At 33.0% G+C, this 20,401-nt stretch overlaps 1 protein-coding gene across 1 annotated transcript in view; it reads right to left on the bottom strand.

The window, feature by feature from the left end:
• The window catches only part of LOC128998588 (uncharacterized), a 66,864-nt gene that overhangs the window by 20,723 nt on the left and 25,740 nt on the right, over positions 1-20,401 (bottom strand). Inside the window, exons 6-12 of the mRNA XM_054424793.1 lie at positions 18,316-18,640; positions 15,271-15,494; positions 13,647-13,920; positions 12,124-12,268; positions 9,374-9,572; positions 1,390-1,561; positions 390-609 (exon numbers count right to left, since the gene is read on the bottom strand). Of these exons, the coding sequence (XP_054280768.1) occupies positions 390-609; positions 1,390-1,561; positions 9,374-9,572; positions 12,124-12,268; positions 13,647-13,920; positions 15,271-15,494; positions 18,316-18,640 (1,559 nt within the window). The remainder of the gene's footprint in view (positions 1-389; positions 610-1,389; positions 1,562-9,373; positions 9,573-12,123; positions 12,269-13,646; positions 13,921-15,270; positions 15,495-18,315; positions 18,641-20,401) is intronic.

Raw genomic sequence — 20,401 nt, 5'->3', positions numbered from 1 at the left:
TTTTGTTTCCCTATTTTGTTTTTATTGGTCGGAATCAATTGGGGCTTGGGGATGTTTTTATTAATACATGTGTTTGTTGCAGCTGTTGAGTTTTAAGTTTGTTCAATGTTTCTGATATCTTAATTCAAAACCTCTTCGTGGGACATCCTATATATACCTGTATATAACAGGATATGAGGAATATGACTTGTGGCTACTTACAGGATACTACAGTTTTGTAAATATTAATTGACAAATTGTTGAGAAAACGTGCAAGGTTCCTACAAAAGACAAGTATATTGGTAAAGAAGCATGTAAAACATACAGAACCCATAGAATGAGAACACCAAACAAAATTACTCCTAAATAGAATATAAGAAGTGGTTGCAAAAATTCAAGGAAAATATTACAGCAGTAGTGATGTGGCCTTTCTGTAATAGAACCCAGAAAGGTGTACAGATTCTAGGAAATTTCTATAGCCCCTCAACCGCAGAAACTCGGCGAGATACATTTTGACCCGAATTTCCAGGCTAGATCCAGGCTCTGCTTGATGACTCAAAAGCTTGTTTAGAAGATTCTCCTCCTGTATCCACTTAGCACCTGGCCACTGCTCTAGGTAACGGACAGTACCTACAGAAAAAAATGTATAGATGAATCTTAAATAAATACATTAGATAATAAACTTCTTGATCAGCACTGTACGTGTTATTAAATTTACGGAAAAGTAAATAAAAGAAACGTCTTATAACACTTAAAATTCAATTCAATTCAATTCAATTCAAAACCACTTTATTCATTTCCTGTACATAATACATTGAATAGTGTCAACAGTTGCTTAGGCCTAATAGTTATGAAATACATTTCTAACATAATAAAATAAAAACTAAATTTTACAAACTTAATTTTTTTTTTTAGTCTAAACAAAAAATACATAAATTGAATTTGTTTTTGACTTTAAAGACTATTCAACTCTTCAAAAGAAAAAATAGCCTTGCTGATGAGAAATCTCTTTAATTAACCATTAACAAAACCATATATTTACGCTTATACTGTTACTCACAAGACGGTTAGTATACATAAAAGATGGTAAGTGGTGATCGATTTCGATTGGACACTCCAATCATCATCAGACCCAATAGGCGAATGACAAGAATCTTGAATAGCGTCCCTACTTAGATCTCCAGTTGTACTTATAAAAATGTATTGGCCGGTGCTTCTGATAGCCAATAGGAAACATTTGATTTGTTTACAATTTATCTGTGTTTCTGTTTTTAGTTGTGTATGAAGCTGTACAATGTAAATATAGATTTTTTAAATCCAGGTTATTTAGTGGAACATTTATCAGGACTAATTTAAATATAAAATATCTTAATATTTAATTTACCACAAGATTTTATGTAATTTACTTACCCAGAATCCGGGCTTTCAAGAACAAAAGTTCCTGATTTTCTGGGGACTGGTCATCATCTAAAACTTTGACAAAGAGGATTGCGGCTCGTTTGCAGCATTTTGCTCCGAAATGTTCATAAAATGAACCTTTGATATAAGTTACGGCCCATTCTGGAGTTGGTCCCCTATATCCCTATAAGAAAAGATGTTAAAGTAAAAAATTGACAGTTGTAGTTATATAATTGTATGTTATATAATGGTAAAAAATATTTAGATTGTTGTGAGTTGTTCATTACCCATTTAAGGTTTAACTCAGTAGAATGCTATAGCTATAATCAATCAATTCTCTGTAGCCACTTCTTTTAAATCTGAATTAGTGTTAAATTTGTCTATTCGTTTAAGCTCACCAACTTAACTAAAGTTATTTAATTTCAATTCATGTGTTAATAATAAAACGTTTTGCTTTGGAGGGAATAAATCTACTAATTTCTGTAGCACCAAGAATACTACACTTAATACTCTTTTTTTACAGTTGTATTCACCTATAGATAATAAAGTGTACCATTCCAGTGAGTAGTGGGCATAGGTAAAAACACAGTTTCAAATTCACGTAGCAAATATTTTTAGTTGGGGTACAATCTTTGAAACTAAACACAAATATAGAGAATAAGTTTTTGGCATTTTTTGCAAGTAAATTCTTTTTAGTTGTTTTCACAAGTATGTAATTTTTATTTTCATTTTTTTTTTGTTTTTTGTGCCATACAGAATGCACCATGTGTATTTTCAGGAATATATTTTACATCAATTTAGAACATGTTTCTCTGTACTTGTGATTTTTGTAAATACTAATCATTTAAAATAAGAGTAGGATTCTAATTAATCTTTGTTTTATCTGAAGTTTCTATGGGCTCTCAGGTGGGTTTGTCTCTTTTAATGGAGGAAATCTTTGACGACATAATATCTTATCAAAATGTGAATGCACACATATACGAAGACATATCGACATTTAATTTTTTCAGTGAGTTTAATGCAGATATTAAAAATAGTTTAACGATTCTTAGTCTAAATATTAGAAGTTATAGTAAAAATATAGACGAGCTGATTATTATTTTAGATAGTTATGTATATCATTTTGATATAATTGTTTTAACTGAGACTTGGGTGGATGAATCTAGTGCGAATGTGAGTATGGATGGTTATAACGTGTTTATGAACAAAGAGAGTAGAAATCGTAATGATGGTGTGATTGTATTCGTGAAAAAGTGTTTTTCTGCGTGCATGGAGGAGGTTGGTATGTTTGGAGCGACGTGTGTTAAAGTAGATGTATCGTTTGGCGGTGCGTGGATTTCGCTGCTATCGGTGTACAGGAGTCCGTCTAGTGATCTATCTCTCTTTATTGACGACCTTGAAGCCTACTTAGATAATAGACCCAGGGATAGGACACACTGGCTGGTCGGCGACATTAACTGCTGCATTTTACCAAATAAAGTAGACAATCTCTCACAACGCTACTTGGATGTTTTATATGGTTCAGGTTTTATTAGTTGTATAAATTTGCCAACCAGAGTTACAGAAGATACAGAAAGCTGTCTGGATCATTTTTTCACCGACTGTAAAAACACTAACTCCATTAAATCCGCAATCATTAAATGTGCTCTAACGGACCATTTTTTCACGGTTGCACAATTACAAGATCCGAAAGATATCTCAGATGCCACTCCAATTTTACAAGCCAAAACAGAGAAAACGTGTTTGGATTTTTCTATTGCAAACCGCCTTATCTCTGATACGGACTGGTCTGTTATCACGGATGTAAACGACGTTAATGATAGTTGTAATCTTTTTGTTAATAAGTTACAAGAAATTATTTCATTATCTACTACAAGGAAAACAATTTCATCAAAGGAGTTTAAAATAAAACCTTGGATTATGTCTGGTATTGTCAGATCGATCCGTGTCAGAGATAGGATGAGTAGACGTTTAAAAAATCAACCCTTTAATGCAGTCTTAAAACTACGTTTTAAAAAATACAGAAACGCCCTTAGTAAGATTATTGCTTCTGCTAAACTTCTTTATTATCGCAGGAAATTAAATGAATCTCGGAACGACAACAAAAAATTATGGAACAATATAACTGAAATCATGGGTACAAAAAAGATTAAGGAGGATTTCCCTATCAACCAGTTTCTAGGTAAAAGGATTTGTATAGGTACAGATGATATTATAGAAGCTGCGAATACTTTTAACGAATATTACGTCAATGTAGGAGCCGACTTAGCCAGTTCTGTCCCCCCTGTGTCTGAACCTATCGTGAGAGATGAGGATTACCGGACGGACTCTACCTTCCAGCTGACGCCTATTTCAGAGATAGATTTAGTAAAATTGGTCAATAATATGAAAGGTGGCTCTGCCCCAGGTGTAGATGGAATTCCAACTAAATTAATCAAGCTAAACATAAATATACTTAAATCGCCAATTCTTTATATTATAAACATGAGTTTTTCAAACTAGGGAAAGTAATTCCAATCTACAAGAGTGGACAGAAAAACCAATGTGTGAGTTTCAGACCAATTACATTAACAAGTGTGTTGTCTAAATTATTAGAAAAGTGCGTTAGGGAGCAGCTAGAAAATTATTTGATGGTTAACAACATTTTATTTGAAAACCAATTTGGCTTTAGGAAGGATAAAAATTTAAATGATGACCTTTTTCTACTCACTAAAAATATTCATGACGCAGTTGGGAGAAATAAGAAACCTCTTTTAGTCTTTATAGATTTGGCCAAAGCTTTCGATACAGTTGACAGGGAAATTTTACTGAACAAATTGAGCTTAATAGGCGTCCGTGGGGTTGCACTGGAGTGGTTTAGGAGTTATTTTAGTAATCGATTTCAAGTTGTGTCAATTTTGGGCCACTCCAGTGTACCTCAACTGATTGAATTTGGGGTTTTCCAAGGAAGTTCGCTTGGGCCTCTATTGTTCCTCGTTTATATAAATAATCTAGGTAGGGTCTTATTGGATGGTGGAAAACTTTTCCTTTACGCCGACGATTCCGTTTTACTTTTTGAAGGCGACAGCTGGGAGCAAGTGTACCGTGTGGCTGAGCGGGGCCTTCGCGCTGTCAAGCAGTGGTTCGACCAGAGTCGGCTCTCAGTCAATATTTCCAAAACCAAATATATGCCAGTGTCTGTGAGAGCCGACCACGACCCGGTCGGCCTGCATCTGCGTTTGCACACGTGCGGAAGTGCGAGGCTGTATGAATGCGTGATGTGTGAGTGCATTGAGAGAGTATCTGAATATAAATATCTGGGTATCATCTTTGACAACCGCTTAAAATGGAATTGCCATATTACTTATGTAAGAAGTAAGCTGCGTAAAGTATCTTTTATCTTTTCACGCATCAACAGGATACTTCCCCCCGACTTGATTAGAACTGTGTATTATGCTTATGTACAATCTCTATTGCAATATGGAATCTTAGCTTGGGGTGGTTGTTATCAAAATGTTTTATCGCCACTTGAAACAATTCAAAAATCTATTATCAAGATAGCACTAAAAAAAAATCGCCGTTATCCCTCAAACATTTTGTTCAACGAATTCAAAGTTCTTAATATACCCCAACTCTTTATAAAAAATATAATTCTGTATATTCATAAAAATGAAACGTTCTTGTTCCAACATATTACACATCAATACCATACTAGATCAACAACTAATCATGGAATTATTACTCCTAGATTAACAAAATCAATAAACAGCACTTCGTCTTTTTATCTTGCAAACATAATTTATTCCCAACTTCCACTAATTATTAAATCCCCCCCTCCTTGCAGTCTACGTCATACAAAAAAATTATTGACAAATGGTTACTAGAAGTTGGCCGTCACAGAATAAGAAACTATTTCACCTCCATTTACATATAGATACTACTATCATTTCATCAACAACTGCAGTATATCTATGCCGTTGCGTGCGTGTATGTTTGTGTGTGTTGTGTGTGTGTGCGTGAGTTTGAGGTGGGTGTGTGTGTGGTGTGCCAGGGGTACCCCGCTAGGCTGGACCACAGGGACAGTGCAGTGACGGTTTTTTTTAAAAAGAGCTACCAGCCGCCTGTGGGTCCCGGGGCGGGTACTATGGAAGGTAGTGGCTGTGAACGTATGTTGTGGTGAGTGTGGTTCTTTTGTGAGTTTGTGTAGGTATGAGTGGTCTGTGTGAATGTGTTAGGGCTATGTGAGTAGAATGTATGTGCCAAGTCTCAGGCATTTCAAATTATGTGTTATTTCTAATGGTAATCTATATATATAAAAGGCTTTTCCTATATTTTAACGTGCAAACTGAACGCGTGATATATGTGTGCATTAATTTTTCATACACTGAATCGTTTTGTATATATTTACCTCGTAAACTAGTTTTTTTTATTATTTATCTTTTCTTGTAATCCAAATTATGTGTACAATGTATATTATTTTCCCTTTTTAAAAGTAGCCTAAATTTATTGTTTTATTGTGCGGATGATGGACTCAATCCCCAACCACAGGCATTAGCCCATTTGGGGATTACATTTCAGTAATTGTGTTTGTACCATTGTAAATGATGTACTGTAATGAAATAAAAAGGATTCATTCATTCATTCATTCATTCAATTATCTTCTTTGCTTGCACATAAATACAAGAAATGGTGTCACATGTCCAGGACCTATCTTTCTCTCTTGGGAGGAAACTTTACAATAGGACCGCAATAATTTGAACCTTCTTAGTTAGTTTGATAACTAGAATTTTTTATCATTTCCCTTATAATCGAGGTTTATCTCATCATTTAATTAAGTTTATTGTTGTTATTGTAACTGTGTCTAATAGGCAAAGTTTATTATAATAAACTCAGTTTTCTAAATAAAAATAGCTCAAACATGAGCTATAACTACATTTGACATCTTCTGGCAAAAGTAAACACAGGGTGTGGCAAAAAAACCTATTCATTTTCTGCAGCGCACTGTTCAGCGACAGGTAGTCTGAGGGTGGTGAGAGTAGGCTCGTTGGAAAGCCTATACAATGCCATTTTTTGTAGTCACAGAGCAGTGGTCATATGAGCTACGTGCGGTTGTTATCGAGTCGTTTTTAAAAACTAATGATTTAGTCATTGCAACTCAGTAGCAGTTCCGCGCTTTTATTCAATTAGGTCGACATAGGGAAGTTCCGTCGTGATTATCTGCATGGATGAATACCAAATTAAACAGGGAGTATTTCATTTGGTCCAAAATCGTTTGGTCCAACAGTTGTAAAACAGTTTGTTTGGTCCAAAATCGTTTTATCCTCCAGTTGGGTAGTATTTAATTTTGTCCAAAATTAGTGATGGGCGGATCCAAGAAAATGTCGGTACCGGATCCGGATCCAGATACACACTGTCATAAGGGCGGGTTAAAAATACTCAACAAATTCACTACGTCGTTTATTTCGCCATTTATTATTGATTATTAACTCAAATCTTAGTTCATGTTGTGTCCAGTTGACTTATATACTAAATATTCAATATGTTGAACAATCCACGTATTTCAGTGTTATAATGCTTTAATTAATCAATCTTTCATCAAAGCTGGCTCTTGGGGCCTGTGAATTGCGGTAAATTGTCTCCTCTGTGTTAAATAATGTGTTCAGTTTACGTTTCCAACAAGAACGATTTGGTCAGGATCTTGAATCGCATGATCAGATCACCAAAATGTGGCACAAAAAATGCCACAAAATTTATTTACCTTAATGTGTCAATGATAAATAAAAGTAGCCTATTTAACATTCATTTTCATAGACTGTAAAAGCCTTCTGCACTTGTATTATTCTGTATTCGGTTACATAATGGGAAATTTTCCAATGATTAAATACACATTTATAACCATAATTTCGTGAACATATGATGATCTGTCTTGAATAATAAGACAAAATATCGGCAAAAGTAGTCAAAAAGGCAGACACCAACCAGTACAATAGATATAACATAATGCAATAAAATATCATTGAAAGAGTTACTGTAATATTAAGACTATACAATAATTTGTAATGGAACGTTATATTGCTAAACATGACATTATACAGAAGAAGATCAATTTTAAAATAAGAAAATAAGATCCTTATATATAATATAATTCTGTAAGACAGAATTTTTACCAGGAAATTGTGGACGTCCAGAAAATATGAGTAGGCTAATTAATGTAATTTTCATGTTCTATTTTAAACTTTTGATCAAGAATTATGGACAACGATGGAGGATCAATAGTAAACACTCCATTGTAAATAGATACAACAATAAAAATTAAGGTGCATGATAAACATTTAAAACACGTTGGTCCACTGAATTTCTATACACTCACACTCTGTATATTAGAAGGTTGCCAAATGTGATAAAAACTGTTAATTTATAAGATTTCCAACCGTATGATACAATATTGAGCTTTAAGTTTGCTTATGTACGTTTAGTGATTTGAATACTACAAAACATGGTGTATTTAACATTTAAAACATAGATAGTCGGCATGTTTAAAACAAAAATTGTATTAATATTATTATTGTATACGTCGGTGGATGTTTGAACGCCTTCAATGTGAGGGACGCAATAGTTTATACCGTTGGACCAAACAAACTCGTATTAATGTGTTGGATAAAACGATTTTGGACCAAACTAACGAGTTTTTTACTGTTGGACCAAACTATTTTGGACCAAACGAACTGTTTTACAACTGTTGGACCAAACGATTTTGGACCAAATGAACGGGAATATAAACGTACAGTATATTTCATAAGTTTACTCCACAATGCAAAATTGTACTTCTAGTTGGGCCTGTACTTTTGGATAAAACGATTTTGGACCAAACGAACGTGTTTTTAACTGTTGGACCAAACGAACGACAATAAAAACGTTGGACCAAACGATTTTGGACCATTTGAAGACCATCCATTAAACAGATTATTATTCTAATATGTAGGGATGAAAATTAACCTCAAAATTTTTGTAACTGAGCGGTCAGACATGTTCAAGGCAGCCGCTTGTTTTCGGGCGGGCCTACGAGAACTGGTTTCCACAGCAGCACGAACTCTTATCGAATGTATATTGTCTGGCGTCCGATCTGACTTTGGAATGCCTGTCAGCTTCCTTTTCAACGCAGAAGCCGTTGTTCTAAAGTAAGTAACCCACCGCATTATTCATTATTGTGCTACGCAACGGAACTTCTCCGTGTCGCCTTAATTGAAAGAATGCATGAAACTGCCGATGAGTCGCAATGAATGAATACACTACTTTATAAAAACGACTTCATAACAACCGCACTAGCTCAGGCGACCACTGCTCTATGACTACAAAAAATGTTATTTTGTGTGCTTTCCAACGAGCCTACTCCCACCACTCTCAGACGACCTGTCGCTGAACAGTGCTCTGCAGAAAATAGATCTGTTTTTTGCCGCACACTGTAGAATCTTTTTTATAGTAAAAAATATAAGGCTGATCAATTTAAAAACAATTTCTACTACTTTACTAATACTGCTATTTAAAACAATAAAATTGTAAACTTTGTAGTGCAACAGTAAAAAATGAAAGCGCATAAAGTTTCTAAAACCCAACTAAACGGTAGTTTAATTTATGTTTAGTTGATTTATGTTTTAGAGTGGTCTGTTTGCTAAGTGTTTGAAAGTGAATAAGGGAGTCATCTGTTTCTTTATGATAGCATGTAATGTCATTGCAATACAATACTCTCACTATAATCTAATCCTGAATAAATCCTCTGCAACACATTTTAACACATTGCCTACCAGGTAACTCTCCAATATATGAGTGGCCATGTTTCACTAACATCTTAAACGTTACAGAGTAAATGTTTCAATACTTTTTATGTCCCCTAGCAAGGGAGTGCAAAACAGACACTCACTAATTTAAATAGTTTTCCAACACCAAACACCGGATCTTGAAACCTCACCATTCTATGTCCTATCTTGCACTATAACATGATCAGATAAAATTAACTCACTAATAAGGTATTGGTGTCGTCAATGCCCATCATTCTTTTAAGTGAATGACACATTTTCCTTGCGGTATCAACCAGCTCAAGTTCAGTTTTAACCAGAACATTTTGATTTTCACAGTCATCGCTGGTTTTTATTACAGAATATGCCTTTATCGGATCCTTATCATACAGCACTTTAAAAATGATGATTTTGTTCAAAAGGCTGAAACAGAAAGAATGAAGAGATTAATAAAATACAATTTCATCACTATATTTTAGTGCTAAAAACACAGTTATATTAAATACCCCGCCAGAGCTAACCTACAGACTAAGAAAATGTTCATTTGCCAAATGAACATTTTCATTCAACATTTTTTAATTCTTCTTTATGCCTCTCCAGTGGAAAATAAGTATAATATATTTAATGAAACATTTTGTTATTACTTTAACATATGTTTTCCTAAATCTCTGTAAAGGCAGCACACACAGCCTAACTTGATTAGCAATGAGTTAAAAGAAGAAAAACAAAAAAAAATTAATCTTAGCCAAACAGCCCGAGAGTTAAAATGTAAAACTTTATATAAAAAAGTTAGAAAATTAAATAAAACATTCAGGTCAAAATTCAAACAATGTAAATAGAACCTCTTGGTCTATTATAAATTCAGAAGTGGGAATAGGATCTAAGAATGTACAAAACATTAATTTAAGAGTAGGTAATAAGTTGAATTCTGACCCTGTATTTATTTGTAACAGTTTTATTGAATATTTTTCAAATGTAACTAGTATAATGTCTAACTTTGAACTAGGGATGGTCAAGTCTCGAAATTTCGGGAAATTTTCGGGAAGTTTTCAATCTCAAAACACGAGAAAAGATTACTTTTTGGCCGAGATATGTATAGAGACAAGAATAAAAAAAAAAAAAAAAATAAAAAAAAATTAAAAACGCCTGCAGAAAGTCAATGCAATACCCGCAATACAGGAGCGTGTTGTAGTTGAGTTTCCTTTTCGAAGGCGTTCTTATTTAATTGATTCTTTTAATGTAAATATTACTTTAATTATTTTAATAATATTACTTTAATAACATTTGAGAAGTTTTGTTAAGTGTAAGCAGTGTGAGGAATGTTTTATTACCATAAAAAAAAGTCAAAACAAGTAACTATTTTATAAAAATTAATATTGCTTTTATTTTATGATTTATTTTATTTTAGGATAAGTTGAACTCTATCCTAACTGATATCACCATGTTTCCTAATCGTAGGCATTTTTAATAAGTTACGCGTGATTAATAAAAAAATGTTATGCTGATGTTTTTTAATAAAAGATTGTAAATATTCTTGCCTATTATCATTATTTTTGTATTTAAACAGTCATCTAACAATGTTACAAAATCAGGTAAAAATTTCGAACGTGCATTTCCCGTTGTGTATGAGAAGAGAAATCTCGTCTCGATCTCGTCTCGAAATTTTATGAGAAATAAAAAATCTCGTCTCGTCTCGTCTCGAACTAAAAATCCAATCTCGTCCATCCCTACTTTGAACCAATGTCTGAGAATCAGGTAGACAATGAAATATTTCAGTTTAATAAAAGGTTTCGATTCAGCTTTGTTAATGAGAATGAAATAGATATAATTATTAATAGTCTAAAGAACTCGTTTAGTATGGGTTATGATGAGGTTTCTGTGGTTCTTCTGAAATGTAGGTTCTTCTCCCCTATTTTCAGGCAATAAGCCCTTTCTCTTCAAACCTATATATATATAGTGTTTATTTGAACTGAGCAGCCCCTCATGTAGTAATAATAAGTGAACATGTATTGAATAAAGAAGAATTGCATTGCATTAATTTTTATTAGTGATGGGTCGGTACTTCACGTCAAAAATCGGTTCTGCCGGTTCTTTGCAAAAGAAATCGGTTTTTTGCAACCGAGAATCGATGCCACAAAGGGTTCCAACACTCTGCACCTTTAGCCTTTACTACTCCCTTTACCACTTCCTACGTCATGGACCTGTTTCCCTCCCTTCCTATAGCATTTTAGGATTGCAGGCATCAATCTAACTGCCACAGACGGTTCCCACACTACACACAGCTCACCTTTACTACTTCTTTCACCACTTCCTACGTCGTGGACAAGGTTAAGTTTGCCATTTATGAGATGGATCCATGAATGTGATTCACTGACAGATTGTTTAATATAAAAGTTAATTTTATAACCTTATTTAGCTACGTAAATCAAATCTGTAAAATACTGTACCTAAGGGAGTACCTTTTATCTATGACTCTACCTATTCGATCAGTGGTTGTTTCCAAATTGCGACTTAAATATAAGCTTAACCTTTCTCTGTATAATTTGATGAGTGATCATGATTCAATTTTTCCCCCCTTTGTCCAGTGTATGTCGTGGCTTGATTTTAACATCTGCTATCATTTTCTGTTTGTTTAAATTTACGTCGTTATATTGTAGCCATCTTGGCAACCCATAAGGCCAATGTTAAAATTTAAAAACTTTGAATTACTTTTACATTATATAGGCAATATAAAAAATTAAAATTGGTTTTGTCTAAACCATCTAAACATATGACAAAACAACCTTGGTAAGTTTGGATGAAATATGTTTAGCTGTTATTGAGTTTATCTGTTAGAAAGTTTGCATTGAATTTGATCCCAAAGAGCTTCGCTTCCCTCCGCTCAATAAAACTACTCGCCTTACACTTTAGATTGTGAAGTCCTCAACTAAACAAATAACTTATAAATAATCTAGTAAATAATATGTTCAAGTACCTGTGAAATAGTGTAAGTCCTTCAGTCAAACTGTTTACAAGGCTTAATGTATTGTGGATTGGTTCATCCAAGAACCAAAATTGTTCTTCGGTGACATCCCAATCAACATTAAACTTAAACAGCCATTTCATGTCTATATCAGGTTCTGTAATCAATAAACATTTCTTCTTCTAGTAACTTGAAGGCTATACTGATGTGTTTTCTTAGACTTGATGAGATGATTAATTGTTAAAGTAAACAAAATTGTGCATAAGCATATATCGATCCCTAATCTTCAGGTTATCTTTATTATTCTACATTCTCGATTGTATATTTAACTATTTCTTTCCTGATTATTATTGACATCCAATAAATTAACACATTGTTGATTTTTAAACATCACAGTTCATTTGATGAAAATAAAACTGAGGCAGAACAAAGAAATAATGATTTAGTGCTCCAAGGTGACAATAGTCTGTTCATTACACATCTACCTGCTCCTCTGCTGTGCGGTATGTCACAACAGATTTCATTAGCTAATGGTTAGTAGTCTGTGATTGGGTGATGAGGTTACCACGTAAACTTGTTGGATGTGTGGATATAATAATTTATAACTGCACAGGGTCCCAAGTCCAAAAGACAATCTCTTTAAAAGTTAACATCACAATGTAAATGTTTACTTCTGACAATGACTGTAATTTTGGACTTTGGAATTTTTTATAAATTTGAATAAGCTGTGCTTTTAAACTTTACAGTTTTTACTACTGAACCAAGAATGGCTTGAAAATATCATGATGATAGTGCAAAACAAAACATTCTGAAATTTAGGGGAATTTCCGCCTAACATTTTTTTTTATGAAAGAATTTTTATTTCTTATATATTTTTTAAAGACTAAGATCAAACTGAATACATATACACCCTTTTTAGAGGTGAAGAATTTATATAATAGATTATATTTAGCAATTATCCATGGAGTTGCTTCCATGGAGGTGACATTTTTTTGTTCAGTCCCTCGTAAATCTTAACCTATAGATTCATATATCCAGAGCTTATGTTTTCTGGAAGATAACAGGTGACACCCAAATAAAAAGTTAAATTTAAAATTTTAGCAAATGACATGCATTATTTGTTACACACATGGAGATTTTCAATCGATTTCGTATACTATGTATACTAAATTATTTGTTTTTCTTAGCTCTTTACAATTGTCTAGACAAAAAATGGGAAATTTTTTGTGTTGAGAGTCAAAAATTAGAAAATCCTATTTTTACCACTATGAAACCCTCTGTAAAACCCTGTTCCCATGGTCCGATCATGCTGGTCCGGTAAATTATTCAAGTTTTTCCCCCCTTACACTTTCAAACAAAATTGCATCAAAATCGGACAAAAATTACTCAAGTTCTCGCATTCACGGACGTATATATTATTAAGATCATCTAAGGGGAAGAAGTTGATTTTCAAGATCAAACATGATTCTAATCTTATTAACTAACTTAATATCATAAAAATATGTAGCTAAAAAATGCAAAGCTTAAAAACTTACCTTGAATCTCATCTTTGATTCCTTTTACTTCATCTTTTTTCAGTTCTTTGTCTTCCATTACAGTTGTGTCTTTTGTTTCTTTTTCTTCTTCATTATCAGAAACTGTCAAATCCTCCACAGGCAATATAAGCTTGATATATTCAATGCCTGTATCCTTTGGAGCTTCCTTTTCTTTCTTTTCCACAGATTTTTCTTCTTTCTTAGTCACTTCTTCCTTTGGCTCGTCTTCAGTGATGTCAATCTCTTCTACCACTATTAGCTTCTCAGCAGCAGCCTGAGGAACAAAATTCTGTTTGAGTAGTCAAACCACACAGACAACCTCAGATAAATCGAATAAACAACTTTTATTTTGCAAATACAAAATTTAGGAAAAATACTTATTAGAAGTGTAAACAGGATTCATTTTATTGCCTCATGAATAATAATGTATGGTCATGATATAAATGTTTGGTTAAAGAAAGCAATTCCTTGAGTATTTAAGACTATTACAACTATCAATAACAGCAATAAGTAGATAATTTCTTAAGAAAATGTGAGATTAACCATGTCTGTGGTGGACAAAAGTTATTTTAAGTTTTAAATAAATCAACTATTGATGGACCAAATCCAAAACTGTTCAATTCCAGATTAAATAAAGATGCAAAATGAGCAAAAACAATGGTTTAAAATGAACTAAACATTAACTAATTAATTATTCAGAAAAGATTAGTTTTCAAGTAAGTAGACAAGGTTATCTTTTAATTCTAAATTAAGTAGAATTTGTAAAAGTAGATATGAACACTTCCTTTTTTCTAGTGGGATTTGAATTATGTTGACATATCTTTGAGATGGGATACTGCAATATTAAAAAAAAAAAAAAAAAAAAAAACATCTGCAAAGGTTGCAAAGTTGCAAAACTCACAATATCCCTACTATTGGATGGGAGAAATCATGATGAAATGGCAAATTGAGTAGATGGTGAAGATTTTGTCACAATTAATTGTGAAGATTTTGGAATCATTATCAAAACCTAAGTAGCTATCAAGAATTTATGATCCTTTATCATTATAAGGTATTGATAATCAAAATCATTCCAATCCTAAAATTATACATCTTGGTAGATTATAAAATAAATAAATGGTAACAGAAAACTGACACCTACTTTCTCCTATTCTCTTGGTGTAAATAATTAAATATCATACAAATTTTATGAGCAACCTGTTTAAATTGGGTAAACCGCAGGGTTAGATGTGTTTTTATTTGGAAAATTACTAATATTGCAATAATCTTTTAACCCTAACTCTGTTACAGCATTGGGAGTTGTGCCATTTTGTTTCAAGTTAAAAGAACTAAAAAAAAACACACACACACCTTTGTTGTTAAGGAGTTAAAAGGGCATACTAAATGTTTTTCCAAATTGTTACAACCTGTTTTTTTTCTGTTATTTATCAGGATTTTATAGGAAAATCCCCATTAAAAATAAGCGTCTTGAGAAACCATAGGACCAGGGTGTAGTCTGTAAATTTATACACATATGAAAACAACTTGTTGAGTTCAGTGGGCCCCAAAACGAATATTTTCACTCAAACTCAAAACTATTAAATTAAACAATTCTTTACATATACTATGTATATGGACATTTTACCTTCTGGTCCTCCAGACAGATGGGATGCACCAAATTGCCCTCGTGGTCAGCTGCATTGCGGAGATGCCACTCGTCCTTCTCCTCGTTGTAGGAAGACTCAAACTTGACATGACACATATGACAAGCTGCTTTTTCCGGGTAGTCTGCAGCTCTCACACTCACCATGACCCGCTCTGGTTTATCCTCTTCACCAGCGTCATATTGCATCTCAAAGCATGGATGGGCTGAACAATACAGTTTTATTTTATATCTCGAGCTGGTATATATGTATATACATACAGGGTGCCTCTTAAGTAAACTTCGGGAAATGGTTCTATGGGTCAAAATAAAGAGAAAATTAAGAATAACAATTTTTCCAAAATCGCTTCGTTAACCAGATATCCGCCATTTTGTATTTTTTACATAAATATTTTATTTTTGATTTTTTCAACCAATCTTTATAAAACTAGGTACAGTGGAGTCCCGATAATCCGAACTTCGGTAATCCGAAAGTCCGCTTAATCCGAAACCAAAAAATATATTTTTTAATTAAAAAAAAATTTTGAAAATTTTTTAAATTTTTTTTTGAAATTTTTTGAAATTTTTTTCGAAATTTTTACAATTTTTTTCGAAATTTTTTGAAGTTTTTTGGAAAGTTTTTGACACAGTTAGCTGTACCTCGTCAAAGTATTCTGTAGCGGCTGGGCGAGATAGACTTTTTTGTAGAGTATTTTAGTAAATTATTATTTCACCATTTTTGTTAGTACCGTAACATTTTACATTTTCGTCCGCCAAATCACAAATGGATTTTACTAAGTGATAATGCTGCATTCAATAGGTCTAGCCTTAAGTAATGTGAAAAACAATCCCGGGCTCGTGCCTGCGTCCGAAAAAAAAGTAGTAAGAATGAGACAAAAAAATTTCAAAAAATAAAAAAATTTCAAAAAAAATTTCAAAAAAAAAAAATTTTAATTAAAAAAATAAAAAAAAACAAAAAAACGTTTAATCCGAAATATTCAGTAATCCGAAATGGGCCCGGTCCCAACCATTTCGGACTAACGGGACTCTACTGTATGTAGGTTAAGGTAGAAGAGCTACATGTTAGAAAAAAAATCATCTTTAATCAACTTAAAACTTAAACATGGCGGCCATTTAATTTTTTTACCTTAAATTACACAAAAACGGCTGATTTTGTGGAAAAATGTAAAAATGCTTTTATTTCCAATTTTCAATTCCCTATCAATCGGTACCAAATTTAAAAAAATTGAATAGGAAATAGCTGAAATATTAAGATATTTAGTTGAAAAATGGGGTAGAATTAGGCTAAGATGGTTCCGGTTTGCTCCATTTTTCAACTAAAAATCTTAATATTTCAGCTATTTCTTATTCCATCTTCTTGAACATCGTACCGTTTGATAGGGAATCAAAAATGCTAAATAAAAGTGTACTTGATATTTTTTCATAAAACAAGCTGTTAGTTGTGAAAATTTGAATAGTTTTTGAATAAAACAGCTTAGGCCTTTATCGAAACTCTTTCTTATGCAAAATTTTTAAAACTTTAACCATTATTATCTTTGAAACGATTAGGTTTATGAAAAAATCACAAGAATAAAATCGTCTTAAAATTACATTTTCTACCGGAATACATCATAAAATACAGAGTGTTCCGTAAGAAAAATCAAAGTTGGCGGCCATATTAGAAAAATGGCGGCTAAAATCATTTTTTGACTTGACTAAAATTTTTAAAATAAAAAATCCAAGGCACTTACCATTTAACTTTTCTTGATATCATAGTTTTAGAATAAAACGGCTGGCACACTTATATCAATCACCATGTATAATTTTTTTTAAGAATAGTGTTTTTGGCCTCTAAAAGGGGGAAAATCAGTTGTAACTACTGAGCAAAGATTACACTGAAAATACAAAGATTCCTCGATAGGAGAAAATAGTTCCGATCAAATACTGATTATTTTACATAGCCCTTTCCCACCATGACTGAATCCCCGAAGTACTGATGCATTCCGAGTAAACTAAACTAATTACATCTAAGGGTTTTAATTGGCATAAAACTATTACCGTATACTAAATCCCAATGAATAAAAGCAGACAAAATCTCAGTTTCTTTAGAACTAGTGGTATAAAAGCAAAAAATAGTAGTCACAAGCCATATCGAAAATCGTGAACATCGTCGGGGACGTCATTGTTGTTCCCGCGGTCTCAAAAAAGTCATCGTCGTCATCCGCAATCACGGCTAAATTATCAACATTTTCCATGGTCAAGAAGACATCGTCATCGACTACATCAGCCACGGAATCGGCATTGTTGTCGTCCATCATTGAGGCAAAATCATTACAATTTCTGACTTAGATATATCAAAATTAAGACTAAATCCCGACTTTTTAAGACCATTTTGAAATTCAGTACTTATTCCCGACTTTCCTGTTTTTCCCGACTACTAGACACCCTGTACCTAGGTTTGCTGCTACAGGGAGGCTAATAAAGTATGTTTTAGTAATATATTAGTAGCTTAGTGTAAAATAAATAAATTTGCCAAGTTTGATCAAAATATTTTCATAAACATGCAAACTACAACATTTTACAATATTCTCCATGACCATAAGAATAACAAAGGAATTTTAAATTAGCAATTTTTGGATTTTTTTCTGTGACCAATAACCGTGCAAAAACACTTTAGTATACTAAATTATTAGTATTTCTTAGCTCTTTATTTGTCTAGACAGAAATTGGGTAATTTTGTGAGTTGAGAGTCAAAAATTAGAAAATCCTATTTTTACCACTATGAAACCCTCTGTAAAACCCTGTTCCCATGGTCCGATCATGCTGGCCCGGTAAATTATTCAAGTTTTTCCCCCCTTACACTTTCAAACAAAATTGCATCAAAATCGGACAAAAATTACTCAAGTTCTCGCATTCACGGACGTATATATTATAAAGATCATCTAAGGGGAAGAAGTTGATTTTCAGGATCAAACATGATTCAATCTTATTAACTAACTTAAGATCATAAGAATACGTAGCTAAAAAAGGCAAAGCTTAAAAACATACTTTGAATATCATCTTTCGATTCCTGGGGTATTGTCTTTGTCTCTGTTGTTGTTGATGTTACTTCTTCTAATGGTTTTACTTCATCTTTTTTCAGTTCTTTGTCTTCGATTACAGTTGTGTCTTTTGTTTCTTTTTCTTCTTCATTATCAGAAACTGTCAAATCCTCCACAGGCAATACAAGCTTGATATATTCAATGTCTGTATCCTTTGGAGCTTCCTTTTCTTTCTTTTCCACAGATTCTTCTTCTTTCTTAGTCACTTCTTCCTTTGGCTCGTCTTCAGTGATGTCAATCTCTTCTACCACTATTAGCTTCTCAGCAGCAGCCTGAGGAACAAAATTCTGTTTGAGTAGTCAAACCACACAGACAACCTCAGATAAATCGAATAAACAACTTTTATTTTGCAAATACAAAATTTAGGAAAAATACTTATTAGAAGTGTAAACAGGATTCATTTTATTGCCTCATGAATAATAATGTATGGTCATTAGGGGTCTGCGGTGCACCGAAAAAGTCGGTACGGTACGGTACAAGCTTAATTACCGTCATCGGTTCGGTACAGCATTTTACACGGTACAAATTCGGTACAAATTCGGTTCGGTACAGCCTATTATAATAATAAATTACTTTCAGTTTACTATCGTAGTCAACGGCAGTTGGTTCCGAGCACATAAAAGTCTTATTAGATGTTTGTTTACGATCTTCATAATTTATTACTAGCGTGATGATACAATAAAAAACCCATTAGCAGTCCCAAATCCATTAACATTTTATCACGACAATAATTGTTGTATTGAAGTACTTCCAAGAACTGTTGAGTTTTATCACTTTTATTTCTTTACGACTTTCCCCAATTCTGTTTTATCATAAAAATAATAGTTTTATGATGACTGTTGAATGTTATCTCTAACTTAATCAGTATTTTCGTGAATATTGAATTTGCCGCTGGCCATTGCCTACTGCCATAAAACTGTTTATGGCTACATATTAAACTTGTAACAATTCTACAATCTTATTTTATAAATTAAATATTTGTTATGGATATTTTATCTTTCTATTGACGACCATGGATATATACAAACATTTGTCGTAATTTTAATTTCAACATCAAAATACAATATTGCACAATCGTGATATTTTAGGCCATTGACCTTTATTATGCATCCGGTATTGCTGTTTCAGAAGAGAAGCACGTTGATAAATTATAAATTGATATTCCCGTAGTTAAAAAGAATTATTTTATAAACCTATAAAACAAAATCATAAAATCTTACATAAAGATAACAATAACGGAAATTGTAAAAAGGGTATAAAGATAACAACGTCATTCTTTCTCTTTGTTCTTCTATTTCTTGGGTTTCCCTTCATCACGCATTCAACAAGTTGCCATGGTTACTAATCACCCATGTCGTTATCAGCTTTTGTGACATAGCGCACAGCAGGGGGTAAAACTTGACGAAAATCGGTAAATTTTTACCTATTATTTAATTACCAATGAATGAACGGTACTACTTTATTGGTATTTGGTATTGTATTAATAATCGGTCCAAATGGCAGATTATTGTCAAATTTTACACCAAATTTATTGAAATTTCAAGGTGAATATTAATAAAACAATTATTACCAAATATTTGTATTCATTTAAAAGATTGATTTGTGGTATTGGCTCCCCCCTGAGTGCAGCCGAGCGGCACTAATGAGGGTCGGACCTTCTTGGGGGTGAACAATAGACGGCTTATCAGACCCTCCCCTCCCCCGTGGTCTGGAGAAAGCATGTAAACAAACTATTGCACAAGCGTGCGTGACTTGACATTGAGCTGCTTCAACTATAATTTTGTCAAATGAACTGTGATGTTTCAAAATCAAAAACAATAATTTGGGACCATACTGCTTAACAATAATGGACTGCAATTATTGTTGAACATACAATCCATTTTTAACAAACTAAGATTATACGATTCAAATACAATTATAAAAATTATCTTGGTATTTTACTTGGGGTAATGAAGTTATGTAGGCTAGTGTAATTCTTGGTTCATCAAGGTTCTACTGAATTATGTTTGGCAGTGAATAAGTGTAGAATGCAA

This window comes from Macrosteles quadrilineatus, unplaced genomic scaffold, assembly GCF_028750875.1.
Source record: "Macrosteles quadrilineatus isolate MER2022 unplaced genomic scaffold, UCM_ALF_1.0 Scaffold_7__1_contigs__length_78375512, whole genome shotgun sequence".
Taxonomy (NCBI): Eukaryota; Metazoa; Arthropoda; class Insecta; order Hemiptera; family Cicadellidae; genus Macrosteles; species Macrosteles quadrilineatus.
Note: the sequence above shows the minus strand (reverse complement) of the source record. Positions and strands in the feature narration are given on the sequence as shown.